Source organism: Chiloscyllium plagiosum, unplaced genomic scaffold (genome assembly GCF_037043375.1).
Source record: "Chiloscyllium plagiosum isolate Xiang-an unplaced genomic scaffold, Cpla_swu_hap1 HiC_scaffold_6, whole genome shotgun sequence".
Taxonomy (NCBI): domain Eukaryota; kingdom Metazoa; phylum Chordata; class Chondrichthyes; order Orectolobiformes; family Hemiscylliidae; genus Chiloscyllium; species Chiloscyllium plagiosum.
The window spans coordinates 103,673,254-103,692,828 of record NW_028270144.1 but is presented as its reverse complement, the minus strand read 5'-3'; the positions used below and the strand labels follow the sequence as shown (position 1 = coordinate 103,692,828).

At 39.9% G+C, this 19,575-nt stretch overlaps 2 protein-coding genes across 7 annotated transcripts in view; both read right to left on the bottom strand.

The window, feature by feature from the left end:
- The window catches only part of nek5 (NIMA related kinase 5), a 96,565-nt gene extending 86,456 nt beyond the window's left edge, over positions 1-10,109 (bottom strand). For all 4 annotated transcript variants that reach the window (XM_043692147.2, XM_043692148.2, XM_043692149.2 and 1 more), the window contains exon 1: positions 10,002-10,109. The gene's annotated coding sequence lies outside the window, so the exon portion shown is untranslated. The remainder of the gene's footprint in view (positions 1-10,001) is intronic.
- A 6,112-nt stretch (positions 10,110-16,221) lies between these two features.
- The window catches only part of nek3 (NIMA related kinase 3), a 29,826-nt gene continuing 26,472 nt past the window's right edge, over positions 16,222-19,575 (bottom strand). For all 3 annotated transcript variants that reach the window (XM_043692144.2, XM_087988300.1, XM_043692145.2), the window contains 2 exons: positions 17,231-17,357; positions 16,222-16,358 (listed from right to left, as the gene is read on the bottom strand). In XM_043692144.2, coding sequence (XP_043548079.1) covers positions 16,289-16,358; positions 17,231-17,357 — 197 coding nt within the window. In that variant the 3' untranslated portion in view covers positions 16,222-16,288. The remainder of the gene's footprint in view (positions 16,359-17,230; positions 17,358-19,575) is intronic.

The window sequence follows — 19,575 nt, the reverse complement described above, 5'->3', positions numbered from 1 at the left end:
AGTCTGGATTAGAATGGTGCTGGAAAAGCACAGCAGTTCAGACAGCATCCGAGGAGCAGTAAAATCGGCATTTCAGGCAAAAGCCCTTCATCAGGAATAAAACTGCTCACAGTAATTTGGTTTCACATTGTCCTGTATGATAGAAGCATAATATTTTTACCTTTATGTTTGATTCTTCTTGCAATAAAGGATAGTATACCATTTGGCTTCCTAATAATTTGCTGTTTTCACAAACTAACTGCTTACAACAAATGAACTAGAACAAATAGATCCCTATGAATCTCAGAATTCTGCAGACATTTAAATAATACTGTTTTTTTCATTCTACCCGCCAAAGTGAACAACTCGCATTTTCCTACTCACATTAAACTCAACTTGCCCATTTTTGCCAACTTGCTTAACCTATCTATATTGGTCTGCATCCTTGTTACACCATCTTCATAACTTGCTTTCATATCTATTCATCATCTGCAAATTTAGCCATCATGCCTGCATTCCGACTCATCTAAATTATTGATATAAATTGTAAAAGTTGAGGGCTCAGCATAGACTCTTGAGGTATTCCACTAGTCATGGCCTGCCACTCTGAAAAAGACCAATTTATGCATACTCTGTTTATGCCAGCCAGCCAAACTTCCATCCATGATAGCATGTTACCCTCTACACCACGAGCTCCTACTATGCACCATAATCTCTTATTGTTAAATGCCTTCTGGAAATCCAAATACAGTACATCAATGAGCTCCACTTTACCCACTATGCAGGTTGCTTCTTCAAGAAATTCCAATAAATTGCTTAAATATAATTTCCCTATTACAAAACTATGCTGTCTCTTCCCAAAAACTTGAGCTGTTTCATGTGTCCAGATACAACCTCCTCAGTTATTGATTCCAACGCTAAGCCAATGATATACATCATGTTAAATGGCCTATAGAGTCCTTTCTTCTACAGGTTGTACATGTGCTACTTTCCAGTCTGAAAGAACTTTTCCAAAATCCAACAAATTTTGGAAAATTATCACCAATGTGTCTACTACCTCATTAATAATCTCTTTTATGACTGTAGGACATAGTCCATCAGGACCCTGAGACTGAACAAGCTGCAGTTCCATCAGTTTGCTCAGTAAGTTACGAGTTTTCCTTTTAATTATTATTTCACTGGCCTATTTCAACTGTTCCACTGTTAGCTTTCCAAAAAATACTCTTAATTTTCCAGTAATTTTCATGCAGCGAATGCATTTCCACTTTAGATTTTCAATCCAGAAATTAAGCATCTAACAAAGCAAATACCCCTTTAATACCTGAAAACAGCTAATGATTGCCAATCAATGCAGCATCTAAATTCTTTAGGTCATGAGTTTCTGTTTCAGATTTTAAGTATATTTTAACATATTTTTATGAGTTCCTATTTCAGATTTTAAGTATATTTTAAAATATTTTTCTTGCCTGCCTATGTTGCTGTCTTAAACCATCTCCCACTCTACTCTCTTTGTGCCTCTCTTCAGTTTCCTCATTGAATTCGACCATTCTGACTCTCCTCAATCTTTCTTCAGTTTATTTCTCGATCTCTTAATCTCATTGATAAAGGTCCCAAATGCCCAGTTGCCCTGTCTGTATCCCTTTCAGCTCACACTCACACACTTTGTTAGCAAAAATGTTTAATATCTGAACATACATGAAAAAGTCTAACAGGCGATTTTTTAGATGCCATCCTCCAGAAAAATCTCGATCAGGTCACTGACCGAGAAAATTTACTAGAGATGAAGTGTGAAATACTTATCTGGGAAGAAAACATGGACACAGAAGTATCAAGTAACTACTGATATAAAAAGCAAATTTGATTTAATTAATATTTAGCATACTTCCAAAACTATCTGCCAGCTATTCTGTAAATTAACATGATGAAAATGTTATCTACAAGTATAATTGTTTTGATTTGTGAAAATACAATCCCAATGTATTTAATGTTAGGTTCAACTTGTACTTAATGAAATCTGGCATTGTGAAGTTTATTCGGGTGGAAAGTTACAGTGGTTAGCACTGCTGCCTCACAGCACCAGAGACCCGGGTTCAGTTCCCGCCTCAGGCGACTGACTGTGTGGAGTTTGCACATTCTCCCTGTGTCTGCATGGGTTTCCTCCCACAGTCCAAAAATATGCAGGTTAGGTGAATTGGCCATGCTAAATTGCCCGTAGTGTTAGGTGAAGGGTTAAATGTAGGGGAATGGGTCTGGGTGGGTTGCACTTCGGTGGGTCGGTGTGGACTTGTTGGGCCGAAGGACCTGTTTCCACACTGTAAGTAATCTAATTATCTTCAGCAGTTGAGCAGTCATATGGTTTTAACAATACTTTGTATGTTCCTCATGATTCGCATTCATTTTCTCGAAAGCGTTCATATTTTCTTAGGAAGATTAATTAATTGCGATTACATTGTAAAGTCCTTTTAATAACTTGTTTCTTGATTTCACAAAACAAAAATTAGCATAATTGCCTTCCGAACACAGATCATCCTATTCAACACAACAGCACAGCAAAATCTAATTTTCCGATCAAAGATCAATGGTAAGCTCAATCAATGATTTGTAATGTCATGAATTCAATTCCTAGTTTGCACTGAGTTATCTGAACTTGGTTTGGATCGCAATCTGTTTGGGATTAAAAAAGCTTCTGGAAAGTAGTGATATCCCATAAGGATCTTTGTTCAGGCTTAATTGCTCACAACTGAGCATAGCACAGTGGCTAATGCTACTGCCTTATAATACCAGTGGACCTAGGTTCGATTCCAGCCTTGGGCAACTGTGTGTGTGGAGCGTGCACATTTTCCCCATGTCTGTGTGAGTTTTGTCCAGGTGCTCTGGTTTCCTCCCAGTCTAAAGATGTGTATGTCAGGTGAATTGGCCATGCTAAATTGCTTGCCCGTAGTGTTCAGGAATGTGTAGGTTAGGGGCATTACACAGGGGAAATGTAGATCAATAGGGTAGGGGAATGGGTCTGGGTGGGGTACTCTTCAGGGGGTCGGTGTGGACTTATTGGGCCAAATGGCCTGTTTCCATATGTGGGGATTCTATGATTTCTATGAATATTCCCTAATAGTTTAGGTAACATAGAAAACCATACATTCAAGTTTGCCAGTAATATAGGCACGGATGGCATTGTAGGTAATTTAGAATTTACAAAGAACCGAAATAGGATAGATTCAAGTATTTTTTAAATGGTGAAAAGCCAAGAAGCTGGCAATCCAAAAAATATTTAAGGATCCATAGAACATAAAAAAGGAGCATGAATTGTCTATTTGGCCCTTCAAGCCTGCTCTGTCATTCAATATGATCATCGTTGAACTATATGTAAACCTTTCTTGAAATCAGTCAATGTTTTGATCTCAATTGCTCTCTGTGGCAGAGAATTCCACAGGCTCACTACTTTCTGGGTGAAGAAATTTCTCCTCATCTCAGTCCTAAATGGCCTACCCTATTGATCTCTGGACTCTGCTGTTATCAGAAATAACATGTAGACAGGATCACTTTAATGCAGTACTTAGGTATAAGAAGTAAATTGAAAAGGATAATGGAAAAGCTAGTCTATAAGAGGAAGGAAGTTTTGCTTCAGAAAATCTTTCACTTACATATGATTTTCAACCAATGATGTACCTGAGAAGGGTAGTTATTGTTATAATGTGGGAAAACAATAATCAATTTGGATAAAATAAGCTTCAACAAGCTGCAATGTGACAATGACCAAATATTCCTTCAGTGTCACTGTATCAGAAATCCAGAAACTCCCTCCCTAACAGCATTGCAGGTGAACCTACATCACAACGAGATTACAACAGTTCAAGATGGCAGCTCACTACCACTTTCTCAAAAGCAGCTTGGGACGGGCAATAAATGTTGGTCCCACCAGAAAAGCCCCCATTCCTGAAAGAATTAAAAATTTGGATTTTGTTGTGTTGATTGAAGGATAAATAATTGCCAGAATAGCAAGAATAACTACAAAATAAAACAAAGCATTGCAAGCATTGGAGATCTGAAACAAAAACAGAAGTTGCTGGAGGAATTTAGCAGATCTGGCAGCGTCCATGAGGAGAAAGCAGTGTTAATATTTCAAATTCAATGACACCCTGCTTAACTTTGAAAGAGTGCAATGGAATTGCTTACATCCATTTGGAAGGACAGTTAGAAGCATCAGCTTACCACCTCATCTGAAATGCAGAATCACCAAAAGTACACCTCTTTTTAAGAACTGCACTTAAATGTTAGCCTTTATTCTTGAGCTTAGGTCCTAGCATGAACCCAAAACCTTGTGACTCATAACCAAGAGCACTATCAACTGAACCACAACCAGCAGTTGACAAGTTGCACAAAACCCTGCTTCGACCACTTTACATAGTTCTGGCTCCACATTTTAGAAATTATATACTGGCTCTGAAAGGATTGCAGTGCAGCTTTGGTAGAGTGTAATCAAGACTCAAGGGTTGAATTACAAGGAACAATTACACAAACAAGGCTCATACTGCCTGGAGTAGAGTACATAAAGATGATTTGGTTGCGATTATTATGACTTATCAAAGGAACTGATGGGTTGTATAAATCAAAACTTTATCCTCTGGTAGGGGCATGATCTTAAAGTCAAAGCCAGGCCAATCAGGATAGAAGCTTGGAAATGCTTCTTCATACAAAGGGTAGTGGAAACATGTAATTCTCCTAGGAAAAGTGATTAATGCTTTTCTTTTAAATTATTCATTCATGGCATGTGGGCTAGTAAGGCCAACATTTATTCTCCATCCCTATTGCTCTGTAGAAGATGGTTTAGGGGTTGAACTGCCAGGTATGGATTCTTACAGTGCTATAGGAGTGGATTACAAGGACTTTGACAGGTAACAATGAAGGAGTGGTTCTCTACTTTCAGATCAGGATGATGACTGGCTTGAAGGGAAACATGCAAATGGTGGTATTGGCATTCATCTGTCGACCTTGTCTTCTTGGATGGTAGAGGTCATGGGCTTGGAAGGCTAAGATGCCTTGGTGAGTAACTACAGTGCATCGTTTAGATGGAACACACTGCTGGCATTGTGTGGTGGTGGTAAAGGGAGTAAATGTTGAAAGTGGTGAATGGAATACCAATCAAATGGGCTGCTGCTTTGTGCTAGATGGTTTTGGACTTCTAAGGTGTTATTGGAAATGTATCCGTCCAAAAAGTGGAAAATATTCCATCACACACCTAACATCTGCCTTGTAAAAGGTGGACAGGCACTGGCGAAACAGAAAGTGAGTTACTTGTAGGAAATTCCTGGATTCTGACATTGTATCCACAGTATTTACATGAATGTAGATCATCAGGGGTAGGAGCAGAAATAAGCCATTCAATCCATTGAGTCTACTTCACCATTCAATGAGATCAGTCTGATAATCCTCAACTGCATTTTCCTGCCTTTGTTCTATTACCCTCCATCCCATTGCTGATTACAAACGGTCTCTCTCAGCCTTAAATATTCTTAACAATCCAGCTTTGACAGCTTTCTGAGGTAAAGTATTCCAAGATACACTAGCCTCACAGAAGAAAGTCCTCCTCATCTCTGTCTTAAATGAGTGACTCCTTACTCTGAGATTATGCCCTTTTGTCCTGGTCTTTTCTTCAAAGACAGAAAACCTCTCTGCATCAACCCTGTCAAGTCCCCTAAGAACCTCCCAGGTTTCAATAAACTCTCTCTCATTCTTCTAAACTTCAATGAGTGCAGGACTCAATCTATACAACTGCTCCTTATAAGATAATCCCTCACTACCCAGGATCAATATAGTAATTTTTTTCTGATCTACATCCAATGCCAATATGTTTTTCATTAGATAAGGGGACCAAACCCTTCACAGCATTCTAAGTGTTTTCGAAAGAGTTTATAATATGTTTATAATTTATTCTCTTTCAAATAAACCCCACCAACAATTTATTTCCCTCCTTATTTTAGAATAAGATATTTGCCAGCTTCTGGTATTAATAAATATGCAGCCAAGGAAGATGAACTGATTTAGACAACAAATCAGCCATTTTCACACTGTGTGATGGAAAGGATTTGATATGCAGAATGGTTCACTCCTGTTCCAGTTCCTATAACTTTATTCGAAGACTCTCATTTTCTGTTGGTTACAACCTTAAATCAATGCTTTCTAATTACAATGATCTGGTTTTTTTTGATCAAAGGATTTTGTGTTTTTATACAATTCTATCGGACCTCTCCAAACAAATAATTGTGCTAAAGGCAAACATCACAGTCTTGCTCCTAATATTTAACAATTTAAATCCTAAATTATCTTTGGTAAAGCTTATAATATAGCTTGCAGACTGAATATATGCACTATAACCGAGTAAAGATATTCCATGACTTTTTTATTAGCAGAAAAACTAATGAAATCTCATGTTCCAATCAGCTACAAGAACAGACACTAATACACAGTCACATTCAATGGCTCCAATCTATTTAGGGACACCCTGTTTTATGATCACAGCTGATGTTATTGCTGGCCAACTCACATCCCAGATTGAAACCTGCATGAAAATTCATGTTTGGTTTTGTTTTGGTTTTAACTAAGTTGTCATTTGATGAAACACAAACACTCAATATTACAGATTTTGCTTTAACAATAAAACAAAAGTTTATTAACAAATAAAATGATGATAAGTTTGAATAAAAAACAACACAAATTCAATGATATTTAAATATACTTTAGAAGTATAATCCCATTAATAACCAAATACTCCTCTATAAATTGAAAATAAAAACAAGAGCTTTTGTATAGTAGCCAAACACATAGCTGGTACAGCATTGAAAATCGCATTTTGGATAGTACCTAAAAGTACTAGTCTTTCAGTACTCACACCAAGGTCCCTGTCTCTGACACATCTGTAAATTTAAGTTTCAACTTTTAGACTGAAACTGCAGGTTGACTCTTCCTGGAGCTAAACATGCACCCGAGTTTTTTTTTTAAGATTCCTTACAGTGTGGAAACAGGCCCTTCGGTCCAATCAGACCCTCCGAAGAGTAACCCACCCAGACCCATTTCCCTCTGACTAATGCACCTAACACTATGGGCAATTTACCATGGCCAATTCACCTCACCTGCACATCTTTGGACTGTGGGAGGAAACCAGAGCAAACCCACGCAGACACAGGGAGAATGTGCAAACTTCACATCGACGGTCACCCAAGGCTGGAATCAAACCTGGGACCCTGGTGCTGTGAGGCAGCAGTGCTAACCACTGAGCCACTGCGTCCTTAAAGTGAGTTTAAGTGAAGAATCTTCAAGTAACTCCTTCATGGTTTAATTTAGTCTGGAGCAAGCACTAATTCTTTGCTCTAAGGTAATTCAATTTCTTTCCATTCTCAGAAGCACTGGTTTACTCAGCCATCTTCAGTTAAGCACTTCACAGGTCTGCTCAAATCTCAAAATAAACTAAAAATACAAGTATCTGAGCTATAGGCATTTCCTTTAATCCTTAACAAATCCCCTCCTGACCTTCTAAACTAGAATTTGTTTATCTTGTTTGGTTGTAACACTCAACCAATATACACTAAAAAATCATTAATTCTAAACTTAAGCCACAAAAGCTACTTTCAAAAAATCACCATGGCTACAAAAATACTTACAAGTTATTTATCAATTTCAGACACATAGAAAACCCACATGTTACATACTCAAAGACCAAAATCCAAATGTTTGTGACAACACTTTCAAAGTGAGGAGAAAATGAGCAGAACTATCAGGAAAAGATGATTTCAAATGAAAGATTCAAACAAGCACAGTAATAGGAATTAAACTAAAACTGAAGACTCACATACAGATTAGAAAAGAGTCATTTGTTCAAAGCACAATGACATGACGTTCAGTCCAATCTGCAACATCTCAGATACTGAAGCAATCGGTGTTTATATGCAAAAAGATCTGGACAACATTGAGCTGATAAGTATACTGTGAATGTTAATTATCACACAGCCAGGTAATGAGTGGCTTCAAAAATAACCAAACCTCCCGTTCCTTGACAGTCAACAGCATTGCCATCATGAAACCCAGCATCAACATCCTGGGGATTACCATTGACCAGAAATATAACTGGGCTAGACATATAAATTCTGCAGTTACTGGACAAGTTTAATGGTCAGGGATTCTGGAATGTGTAATTGCCAGTCTATGACCAGTCCACCAACTACAAGGGACGTCAGGAGTATGCTGTGTGGATTGGATACTTGCCTGAATCATTCCAGCTCTACCATCATTTAAGAGGATTTGATGTGGAGGTGCTGGTGTTGGACTGGGGCAGACAAAGTTAAAAATTACACAACACCAGGTTATAGTCCAACAGGTTTATTTGGAAGTGCTAGCTTTTGGAGTGCTGCTCCTTCATCAGGTAGAAGTGCAGCATGATCATAAGACACAGAATTTATAGGAAAAGATCAGTATCATGCAACAGAAACGATATATTGAACAAACTAGATTGCTGTTAAGTCTTTCACCTTTTAGAATGGGTTGCAGGTTTTGGTTCCTGCAACCGAGACCTGCAAACCATTCTGAAAGATAAAAACTTAACAGCAATCTACGTTTGTGCAATATACTGTATTGTTTTGGTTGCATGACACTGTGATCTTTTCCTATAAATTCTGTGTCATATGATCCTACTGCACAGCTACCTGATGAAGGAACAGCGCTTCGAAAGCTAGTGCTTCCAAATAAATCTGTGGGACTATAACCTGGTGTTGTGTGATTTTTAACTTAAGAGGATTTGGCACGAACCAAGACAAAGCAGTCGGGGAGGAGACAACCTAGGGGTATTATCACTGGACTGTTAATCCAGAGTCCCAGGCAATGTTCTGGGCACCCAGGTTTGAATCCTGCCATAGCAGATGGTGGAATTTGAATTCTACAAAATCTGAGGTTAAGTGTCCAATAATGAACATAAAACCATTGTCAATTTTCAGAAAAAGCCAACTGGTTCACTAATGCCCTTTAGGGAAGGAAACTGCCATCCTTGACTGGTCTGACCTACGTGACTCAAGGCCCACAGCAATGTGGTTGGCTCTTAACTGCCCTCTGGGCAATTAGAGATGTGCAATATAGGCTGACCGAGCCAGTGATGCTCTCTTGCTGTGAATGAACAAAACAAAATAGATTTGATCAGCACTCCATTCAACACCTTCACTACTCACTTCCTCTTGCGCTGACCCACATTGATCCAAACAAACTTGTAACCTCTAGTATTAAGAAGGACAAGGGCAACAAATGCATGGGAACCTCACCACTTGCCAATTCTCCTCCAAGTCAAATATCATCCTGGCTTGGAAATAAATGGGTTCCCTCACTGCGGTTGGGACAAAATCCTGGGACTCACTCCTTTAACAGCATTGTGGCAAATCATACAGATGGTCCACCACCAATTTCACATGGGTAATTGGGAATGAATAATAAATGTTGACAATAACGCTCACATCCAGTGAAAAATAAATGATTAACCATGTTTGGGGGGTGGTGGGAGTCGGGGAGAGAGGGACAGAAGTGTGTAAAAAAATCAATTTAACCCATAACAATTCACACTCAAGGATTGTCGCTCTTCAACCCAACAATTATCTTTGAAATGGGAGTTCAAAATCAAGATGAACTTGAAGACGAACCTTCTTCTCGATCCTGTCTTAATATTTACAATATGTAGTTCTTCCCAGAACAGATCTGCAGGATCTCTGCAACTCCACCAACAAACTGAGAGGCTTTGTACTTAAAAGAAAGCGATAGAATTAATTCCTCTAGCGTGTACGTTTGCTACTGTTTGCTACCTCATTGTGACAATTCCAACCTTTCTTTTCAAATCAACTGCTTTTCAGGGACAAATAACAACTCGCACCAAACATTCGCCTCTCCCAGACCGTTGCCATGACGACGGGGAGAAACAAACTTCACCGACAACAGCTGAGACCAACCTAAGACTTTTACGGTGTTTTCAAAAGAAAAGTTTTCAAAATACTTACAAACGTCAGGCAAGGCAAAGGTTCGATTGTTTTTGTTTTGGTGGTGAATATTGTATAGGATCCTCTCTGTGTGAGCCTGGGCCCCTGGACTCACCTGCAGAGTGCGACCAAGCCAAGGCCCACTGCTCAACGCAGCAGGACTACAGTATCCAACATGCAGTGCAACCTAAGCCCTGCTGTCATGCAACCACTCAGTCACCCTGATTGGCCAGTCTAGAGAGTCCAGACTGTCCCTTGACAGACAGTAAAAAAAAATCAAACACTCCTTCTGTGTATAATAACCACTGAGTGTGTCCTTCCTCTCTGCTCTGTACACCAGATTCCCTGCTTACATTGCAGTCCCCTCACCACTGAGATGGCAAGAGAACCAAATGTACATTTGTGTTTTCAGGAATCTCTCCCTTCAGCCCACAAACTGCCAATCCCATTTTCAGCATCCCCATTCTCAGCTTCCATGTATTGTTCCAATGAAGCTCAATGGAGCAAAAGCACATTATCTTTAGATTATGCACTTTACAACCTTACGAGTAGATAAATAAGGAGTGGGAGTATATCTCTCAGCCCCTTGAGCCTGCTCCACCATTCAATAAGGTCATGGCTGATCTGACTACATCTATCCCTGATCACCTTTCGCCCCCTTGCTTATCAGAAATCCATTTACCTTCCAGCTAAAAATATTCAAGACGCTGCTTCCACCATTTTTTAAAGAATGGTTCTCAACCCTTTGCTAGATAAAAAGTCTCCTCATCTTTGTCTTAAATGGGTTTAATTTTCAACAGTGAACCCCGGTTCCAATTTCTCCCATGGGAGGAAACAACCTTTCCACATCCACCCTGTCATCCAAAATAAACATTGAGTTCAACAGTTTGAGGTTGTCATGTCTGTCCCCTCTTCATTAACAATCTAGATGAAGGAAATTTTCTGCTTCAGCATGTGGATGTACCTACAAGAGAAGGTGCAAAACTTGACCTACTCTTGGGAAATAAGGCAGGGCAGGTGACTGAGGTGTCAGTGGGGGAGACTTTGGGGCCGGCGACCATAATTCTATTAGATTTAAAATAGTGATGGAAAAGGATAGACCAGATCTAAAAGTTGATGTTCTAAATTGGAGAAAGGCCAATCTGATGGTATTAGGCAAGAACTTTCGAAAGCTGATTGGGGGTAGATGTTCACAGGTAAAGGAATGGCAGGAAAATGGGAAGCCTTCAGAAATGAGATAACGAAGATCCAGAGAAAGTATATCCCTGTCAGGGTGAAAGGGAAGGCTGGTAGATATAGGGGATGCTGGATGACTAAAGAAATTGAGGGTTTGGTTAAGAAAAAGAAGGAAGCATATGCAAGGTATAGACAGGATAGATTGAGTGAATCTTTAGAAGAGTATAAAGGAAGTAGGAGTATACTTAAGAGGGAAATCTGGAGGGCAAAAAGGGGACATGAGGTAGCTTTGGCAAATAGAATTAAGGAGAATCCAAAGAGTTTTTACTAATACATTAAGTACAAAAGGGTAACTAGGGAGAGACTAAGGCCCCTCAAAGATCAGCAAGGCGGTCTTCGTTTGAAGCCGCAGAAAATGGGGGAGATACTAAATGAGTATTTTGCATCAGTATTTACTATGGAAAAGGATATGGAAGATATAGACTGTAGGGAAATAGATGGTGACATCTTGCAAAATGTCCAGATTACAGAGGAGGAAGTGCTGAATGTCTTGAAACGGATAAAGGTGGATAAATCCCCAGGACCTGATCAAGTGTACCCAAGAGCTCTGTGGGAAGCTAGAGAAGTGATTGCTGGGCCGCTTGCTGAGATATTTGTATCATCGATAGTCACAGGTGAGGTGCCGGAAGACTGGAGGTTTGCAAACGTGGTGCCACTGTTTAAGAAGGGTAGTAAGAACAAGCCAAGGAACTATAAACCAGTGAGTCTGACCTCGGTGGTGGGCAAGTTGTTGGGGGGAATCCTGAGGGACAGGATGTACATGTATTTGGAAAGGCAAGGACTGATTAGGGATAGTCAACGTGGCTTTGTGCATGGGAAATCATGTCTCACAAACTTGATTGAGCTTTTTGAAGAAGTAACAAAGAGGATTGATGAGGGCAGAGTGGTAGATGTGATTTAATGGACTTCAGTAAGGCGTTTGACAAGGTTCCCCATGGGAGACTGATTATCAAGGTTAGGTCTCACGGAATATAGGGAGAACTAGCCATTTGGATACAGAACTGGCTCAAAGGTAGTGGTGGAGGGTTGTTTTTCAGACTGGAGGCCTGTGACCAGTGGAGTGCCACAAAGATCGGTGCTGGGTTCCCTACTTTTTGTCATTTATATAAATGATTTGGATGCGAGCATAAGAGGTATAGTTAGTAAGTTTGCAGATGACACCAAAATTGGAGGTATACTGGACAGTGAAGAGGGTTACCTCAGATTACATCAGGATCTTGACCAGACGGGCCAATGGGCTGAGAAGTGGCAGATGGAGTTCAATTCAGATAAATGCGAGGTGTTGCATTTTGGGAAAGCAAATCTTAGCAGGACTTATACACTTAATGGTAAGGTCCTAGGGAGTGTTACTAAACAAAGAGACCTTGGAGTGCAGGTTCATAGCTCGTTGAAAGTGGAGTCGCAGGTAGATAGGATAGTGAAGAAGGTGTTTAGTATGCTTTCTTTTATTGGTCAGAGTATTGAGTACAGGATTTGGGAGGTCATGTTGCGGCTGTACAGGGCATTGGTTAGGCCACTGTTGGAATATTTCACGCAATTCTGGTCTCCTTCCTATCGGAAAGATATTGTGAAACTTGAAAGGGTTCAGAAAAGATTTACAAGGATATTGCCAGGGTTGGAGGATTTAAGCTATAGGGAGAGGCTGAACAGGCTGGGGCTGTTTTCCCTGGAGCATCGGAGGCTGAGGGGTGATCTTATAGAGGTTTAGAAAATTATGAGGGGCGTGGATAGGGTAAATAAGAAAAGTCTTTTCCCTTGGTTCAGGGAGTCCAGAACTAGAGGGCATAGGTTTAGGGTGAGAGGGGATAGATATATAAGAGACCTGAGGGGCAACTTTTTCATGCAGAGGGTGGTACATGTATGGAATGAGCTGCCAGAGGAAGTGACGGAGGCTGGTATAATTGCAACATTTAAGAGGCATTTGGATGGGTATATGAATAGAAAGGTTTGGAAGGATATGGTCCGGGAGCTGGCAGGTGGGACTAGATTGGGTTGGGTTATTTGGTCGGCATGGATGTGTTGTGCCGAAGGGTCTGTTTCCATGCTGTACATCTCTATGACTCTATAACTGAGGGCATTGTTGTTAAGTATTCAGATGATACAAAGATAGTACAAGTTCAGGCAGTGTTGATGAAGCAGGGAGGCTGCAGAAGGACTGAGACAGGCGAGAAGAGTAGGCCAAGAGGTGGCAGATGCAATACAATGTGGCTAAGTGTGAAGTTAAATGTAGATGTAGATTATTTTTGAATGGGAAAAAGCTTCAGAAAGCTGAAGCACAAAGTGGTTAAGAGAAGTCCTAGTTCAGGATTCGCTTAAGGTTTACAAGCAGGTTCAGTTGCAGGTGAGAGAGACAAATGCAATGTTAGCATTCATTTCAAGAGGGCTAGAATACAGGAGCTGAGATGGAATGCTGAGGCTATATAAGTCAGTCCATATTTGGAAGATTGTGAGCAGCTTTAGGCACAGTATCTGACTGAAGGATGTGGTGGTATTGGAGGAGGTCCAGAAGAGGTTCACAAGAATGATTTTAGGGAAGAAGGGCTTGTCACATGAGGAGTGGTTGAGGACTCTGGGTCTGCACTCAGTGGGAGTTTAGTAAATGAAGGGGAAATCTGATTGAAACTTAGAGAATACTAATAGGCCTGAATAGAGTGGATGTAGTGATGTTTCAACTAGTAGGAGTGACTAAGACTCAAGGGCACAGCCTCAGAGTGAAGGGATCACCCTTTAGAATGGAGTTGAGGAGGAATTTCTTCAGCCAGGGGATGGTTAATCTATGGAACTCATTGCTACTGAAGGCTGTACAGGCCATTGTGTGTATTTAAGACAGAAAAAAGATAGGTTCGTGATTAATAAGGGAATAAAGGGTTAATGGGATAAGGCAGGAGAATGGGGTTGAGAAACATATCAGCCATGATTAAATATTGAAACAGAATTGATGGGCTGAATTGCATAATTCTGTTCCTATATGTTATGGCCTTTTGTTTTGGGACAAGAGCTGATGATGATGATTCTGCTATTCCCAGTGACATCTGCTCCAGACCCACGTTTCATTTTCTTCTTCCATTATTATCTCATTTTGCTTTGCAACATTATCCCTATTATCATTTGATCTCAGCTCCCTTACAAACATTCACAAAATTTGGTTTCTCAACCCTCCTGCACCACCACTCCTACCCCCTAACCAACCACTTTCCCTGTCAGTACTTATTCAAAACTCACCATCATGTTCAGTACTGAGAGTGCACCGACATTGCACTGGGTGCATTAAATCTGCATTGTTTGCTAGAAGCCTGGTTGAAATCAACCAATAAAACTTTTAAGAAAGAAACAGGGTTTTCTCTTTTGTGCCCAATGTTCCTTGGAGATGGTTCATCACCTCAAGGGCAATCAAGAATGGGCAATAACAACTTTCCAGTGACACTGACATCTCACAAATGAAAAACCAAAGAAAGGCAGCAATGAAGGTTACAATGACAAATGAGTGGAGGCAGGCCAGACTTGGACTACATACTAAATGTAGATAAATGCAGTCTAGGGTGTGTGTGTAGCATAGTCAGAAGCTCATTAAGTTAGACAAGAGGTTTGACTGTTCAGAGACAACAAAACAGAGTTGTCATGAGGTAGAAATTGGTGTAGAAGGTGTTCCTATGAAAGTTATTGTAGCATTTTCAGAAGTTGCCAAGAGGCTACGTGTTGGTATCCGTTGCTCCCGATGCAGTCTCCTCTACATTGGGGAGACTGGACACCTCCTAGCAGAGTGCTTTAGGGAACATTTCGGGGATACCCGCACTAATCAACCACACTGCCCTGTGGCCCAACATTTCACCTCCCCCTCCCACTCAGCCGAGGACATGGAGGTCCTGGGCCTCCTTCACCACCGCTCCCTCACCACCTGACGCCTGGAGGAAGAACGCCTCATCTTCCGCTTTGGAACACTTCAACCCCAGGGCATCAACGTGGACGTCACCACTTTCCTCATTTCCCCTTCCCCCACCTCACCCCAGTTCCAAACTTCCAGCTCAGTACTGTCTCTATGACTTGTCCTACCTGCCTATCTTCCTTTCCACCTAGTCACTCCACCCTCCTCTTTGACCTATCACCTTCATCCCACCCCCCCTCCCTGAGCTATCACCTTCATCCCCACCCCCATTCACCTGTTGTACTCTATGCTACATTCTCCCCATCCCCACCTCATTTATCTCTCCACCCTTCAGGCACTCTGCCTGTATTCCTGATGAAGGGCTTTTGCCCGAAACATAAATTTTCCTGCTCCTTGGATGCTGCCTGAACTGTTGTGCTTTTCCAGCACCACTCTAATCCAGAAATACGTGTTGGTAAGAAAAAAGGGGTCCCCAGTGTAAAACATTGAGGACACTCGAGATAACAATGCTGTAGCAGGAAGCCATTACAGGCTATTGACTTAGCCAGCGCTGAAAATGTGTTGCTGGAAAAGCGCAGCAGGTCAGGCAGCATCCAAGGAGCAGGAGAATCGACGTTTCGGGCATGAGCCCTTCTTCAGGAATACAAGCAGAAGGATGGAGAGATAAATGAGGTGGGGGTGCTCCTACTCCTTGGATGCTGCCTGACCTGCGCTTTTCCAGCAACACATTTTCAGCTCTGATCTCCAGCATCTGTAGCCCTCCCTTTCTCCTATTGACTTAGCCAGCAGAACCAGGCGAGTATAACACATCCAGCTAGATAACAGCAAAAGTGCACATAGAGGAGGCTGATGTAGGCAAACGTGTCAAGGGCACAGTGACGAGAGACCATTTACTTTGCTCAAAGATACATAGGATACAAATTGTGACTTCGATATGAACTCTTTCAGTATTGTGACAGGGTCAGAATTTAAACATGGAGTTCTGGGAAATTTGAGCACAGAATAAGTACTTTAAAATGGCAACTTCAAAAGAGTAAACTCTACATATCTTTCCAAAGTTTTCTGATGGATTTCAGCCGGACGGCTGGCAAAAAAAAAAGGTAAATTTAACGACTACAAGAGTTCAAAGGTAAACAGGCTTTATTTTGTTTTTTAGCATTTTCATTATTCATTCAGTTTGAACAGCACTTTAAAGATTATTCTCCAGCAAATTCTTTAATTCGTCCACCCAATCTGGCTCACTTGTTTCTTCAAAGTCTCTGTAATAGTGAAAAAAAAATTCAGCATCATTACAACTGCGACAAAGGACAAACATGTGGCACCTTAATGTCTATTCTGCTCTGGCCTGATCTGGATGAGACTATAGCAATAGACTTTGAACTGAAAGCTGGGATACTTTGTACTACAGATATTCCTACATACCAATGGCTGAACAAGTTGTCAGAAAATTAATTGTGCTCTAGGCTTCTAAAGTATGCAAGTTTAGGCAATTAAGCTGCAACAATGCATCTGCTCCAAGGTGAAGCATTAGGCCTACTGGGGAATAGATATGAAACTAGCTGAAAAATATGAAGCAATATTCATATTGGTGGAATCACAACAATATTAAATAGTGTGGCTCATAATTTAATGGGATTGTTTCTAAATTTGTATGAATACCATCAATATAATTGGTCAAATTTATGAGAGATCTCAACCTTCAATAGTCCAGGAATCATGGGAGGCAGCTTAGAAATTACAGAATGAATAGGAATATTGGATGCTGCAATTCAAGGACTGGAGTCTTTCTCAATAGATTAATCAAAATGGGTTTAAGGGCCTTGACATCTAGAATTCTCCTGTCATCCACAATCTGTGTACTAGAATTAATTGATCGGGCTGAATTGTATATTCAAGCCAAATCAACAGGAGTTCTGCCCATATTGATTTTTTTCAGAGGCTTAGATTGGAGTTGCGGTCTCATATATGATGATGGGTTTTTGGAAGTGAACAAATATTGCAGTAATCGTGATAAAGGAGAGACCAATGTGATCGATATATTTTTTGAGGATTACTTTCCTCGAAATACTTTGCGTTTGCACTTGTTTTCTAGACTGCACATCCAAGTAACTCTGACAGCTTTCAAACTTACGTGTCTTCATCATCAGATCTGGGTTCCAATCTTTCCGGATCCAACTCGATTGTTTCCATTTCACCATCAACATTATCAGTCTTCCCAAGGGCAGCTGATAGTGGGCCAATGAGATAGGTTCCTGATGCTAAAGAAATAAAAATTATATTGTTTCAAATGTTAATAGCAAAAGATTAATTTCCAAATTATTGTAAATATAAAATATACGTTAGATAGTCATCCTTACAGTCCAAAATAATGTAATTGAGAAAACAATATGGACCTAATTAGTCAGTAGAAATTTACACAACTAACTTGCAACCTAGCAATTTCTGGCTTCTGTTGAAAGCCACCTTCTATCACCATGGGGTGAAATTCAACTTTAGTCTTACTACAAAATGAGTGATTGCCAAAAAATAGGCATTTTACTCTCTTCACAGTTTTCTCTTCCATTGGCTACTGCCAAAGTCATCACCTACATTTCTATTATCCCACTGTGATCAGGAATTTCCTTTCATTTTTCCTCAGCAATAAGTGTGCCATTATATACTCTATTTAGGTTAAGCCACATTCCACAGCTTCTTATTATACATTTATTATGCATGATCACTGTTATCAAATATTTATCTCCTTCCATTTTTCACCTCTAGCTATAATCTGAATTTGATCCTTTCACAAGTGAGAACAAATTCTCCCTATCTGCTTTTTCCAGACCCCTCATGCTTTTGACACCCCAATCAGATTTCCTCTCAGTCTTCTCCAAGGAAAACAGCTTGAACTTGTCCAGTTCACCTTCATAACTGAAGTTCTTCACCCATGAAGTTCATTCTCATTATTTTTTCCTAATTTCTCCAATGCCTTCATATCCTCCCTGAAACATGACCAGAATATTCACAATACTCCAGCAAGTTATCTTTCCATAATCTTCCTAGCAAGATTATTCATTTTTCAGCATTGAAACTTTCTGCCACCTATACACTAAGTCCACTAACTTATCAATGTTAAAAATCACACAACACCAGGTTATAGTCCAACAAGTTTAATTGGAAGCACACTAGCTTTCGGAGCGACGCTCCTTCATCAGGTGATTGTGGAGGGCTCGATCGTAACACAGAATTTATAGCAAAAATTTGCAGCGTGATGTAACTGAAATTATACATTGAAGAATTGATTGTCTGTTAAGCCTTTCATCTGTTAGAATACAGTGATAGTTTCACTCCTTTCATGTGTAAATCACGAACCCTTTTTTTTTTAAGTTGCATTCTCGGGTTAGCTGTTAACAATGATGAAGGAGCATCACTCCGAAAGCTAGTGTGCTTCCAATTAAATTTGTTGGACTATAACCTGGTGTTGTGTGATTTTTAACTTTGTACACCCCAGTCCAACACCGGCATCTCCGAATCATAACTTATCAATGTACTTTTGAAGTTCTAAACTATCCTCTTCTTATTGTTCTTTGCTTCCAAGTTTTGTATCATCTACAAACATTGAAATTATCCCCTGCAGAGTGCACCACATTGTAAGTCACTAATATAGGAAATATCAGAAAAAGCGAGGGTCTCAATACTGATTGCAGAGAACTACAAACCTTCCTCCAGCCTGAAAAACATTCATTAACTACTACTCTAATTCCTGTCACACACAAAATTCCATATGCATGTTGCTACTATGCCTGATCGACTGGGAAATGTCTAAAAGTTTGTAGTTAGAATGTTATACAGAATGCTACACATTCAAAAAATGTTGAACTGCTACAATGGTGGAATAAAGTAATTGCCTCTTGTTAATGTAGATTAGATCCATCATTAAAGAATAAATTTAATCAGTCCACATTAATCTTTGCTATAGAGGAAATGATTTAACTTGACAGAATGATTTAAACAAAACTAACATTACATAATAGTGATCTTTGGAACCCTGCAGTATTTCTGATGTAATGTAAAACTATACAATCTAGTAATGTTAGAATCATAAACAGATGCAGACTGTCAACATTGAAAATTTACAAACTGCCACTTGAAGAACACCCAATCAAAGTAGTAAATTAATTTTTAACAACTAGTTTATCACATATTGGTCACAGATGAAAACAGAATGGTAAATGCATCTTTCCAGTCATTCAATACTCTTTTGAGTCCCAAGTTCCAGTTTTATTCCTTTCTTTGTCCATATTTCTTCAACTTCTTATCTCCCGTTTCTTGTTCAAGAAATGCAAAACATAACAGTAGACCATTCAGCCCTCAAGACTGTTTAGCCAATTAGATTACAGCTGATCTGTACCTGAACTCCATTTATGTGCACCATATCCCTTGATTCTCTCATTTAACAAAGTTAATCAATTGTGGTCTTGAAAATCACAATTGTCA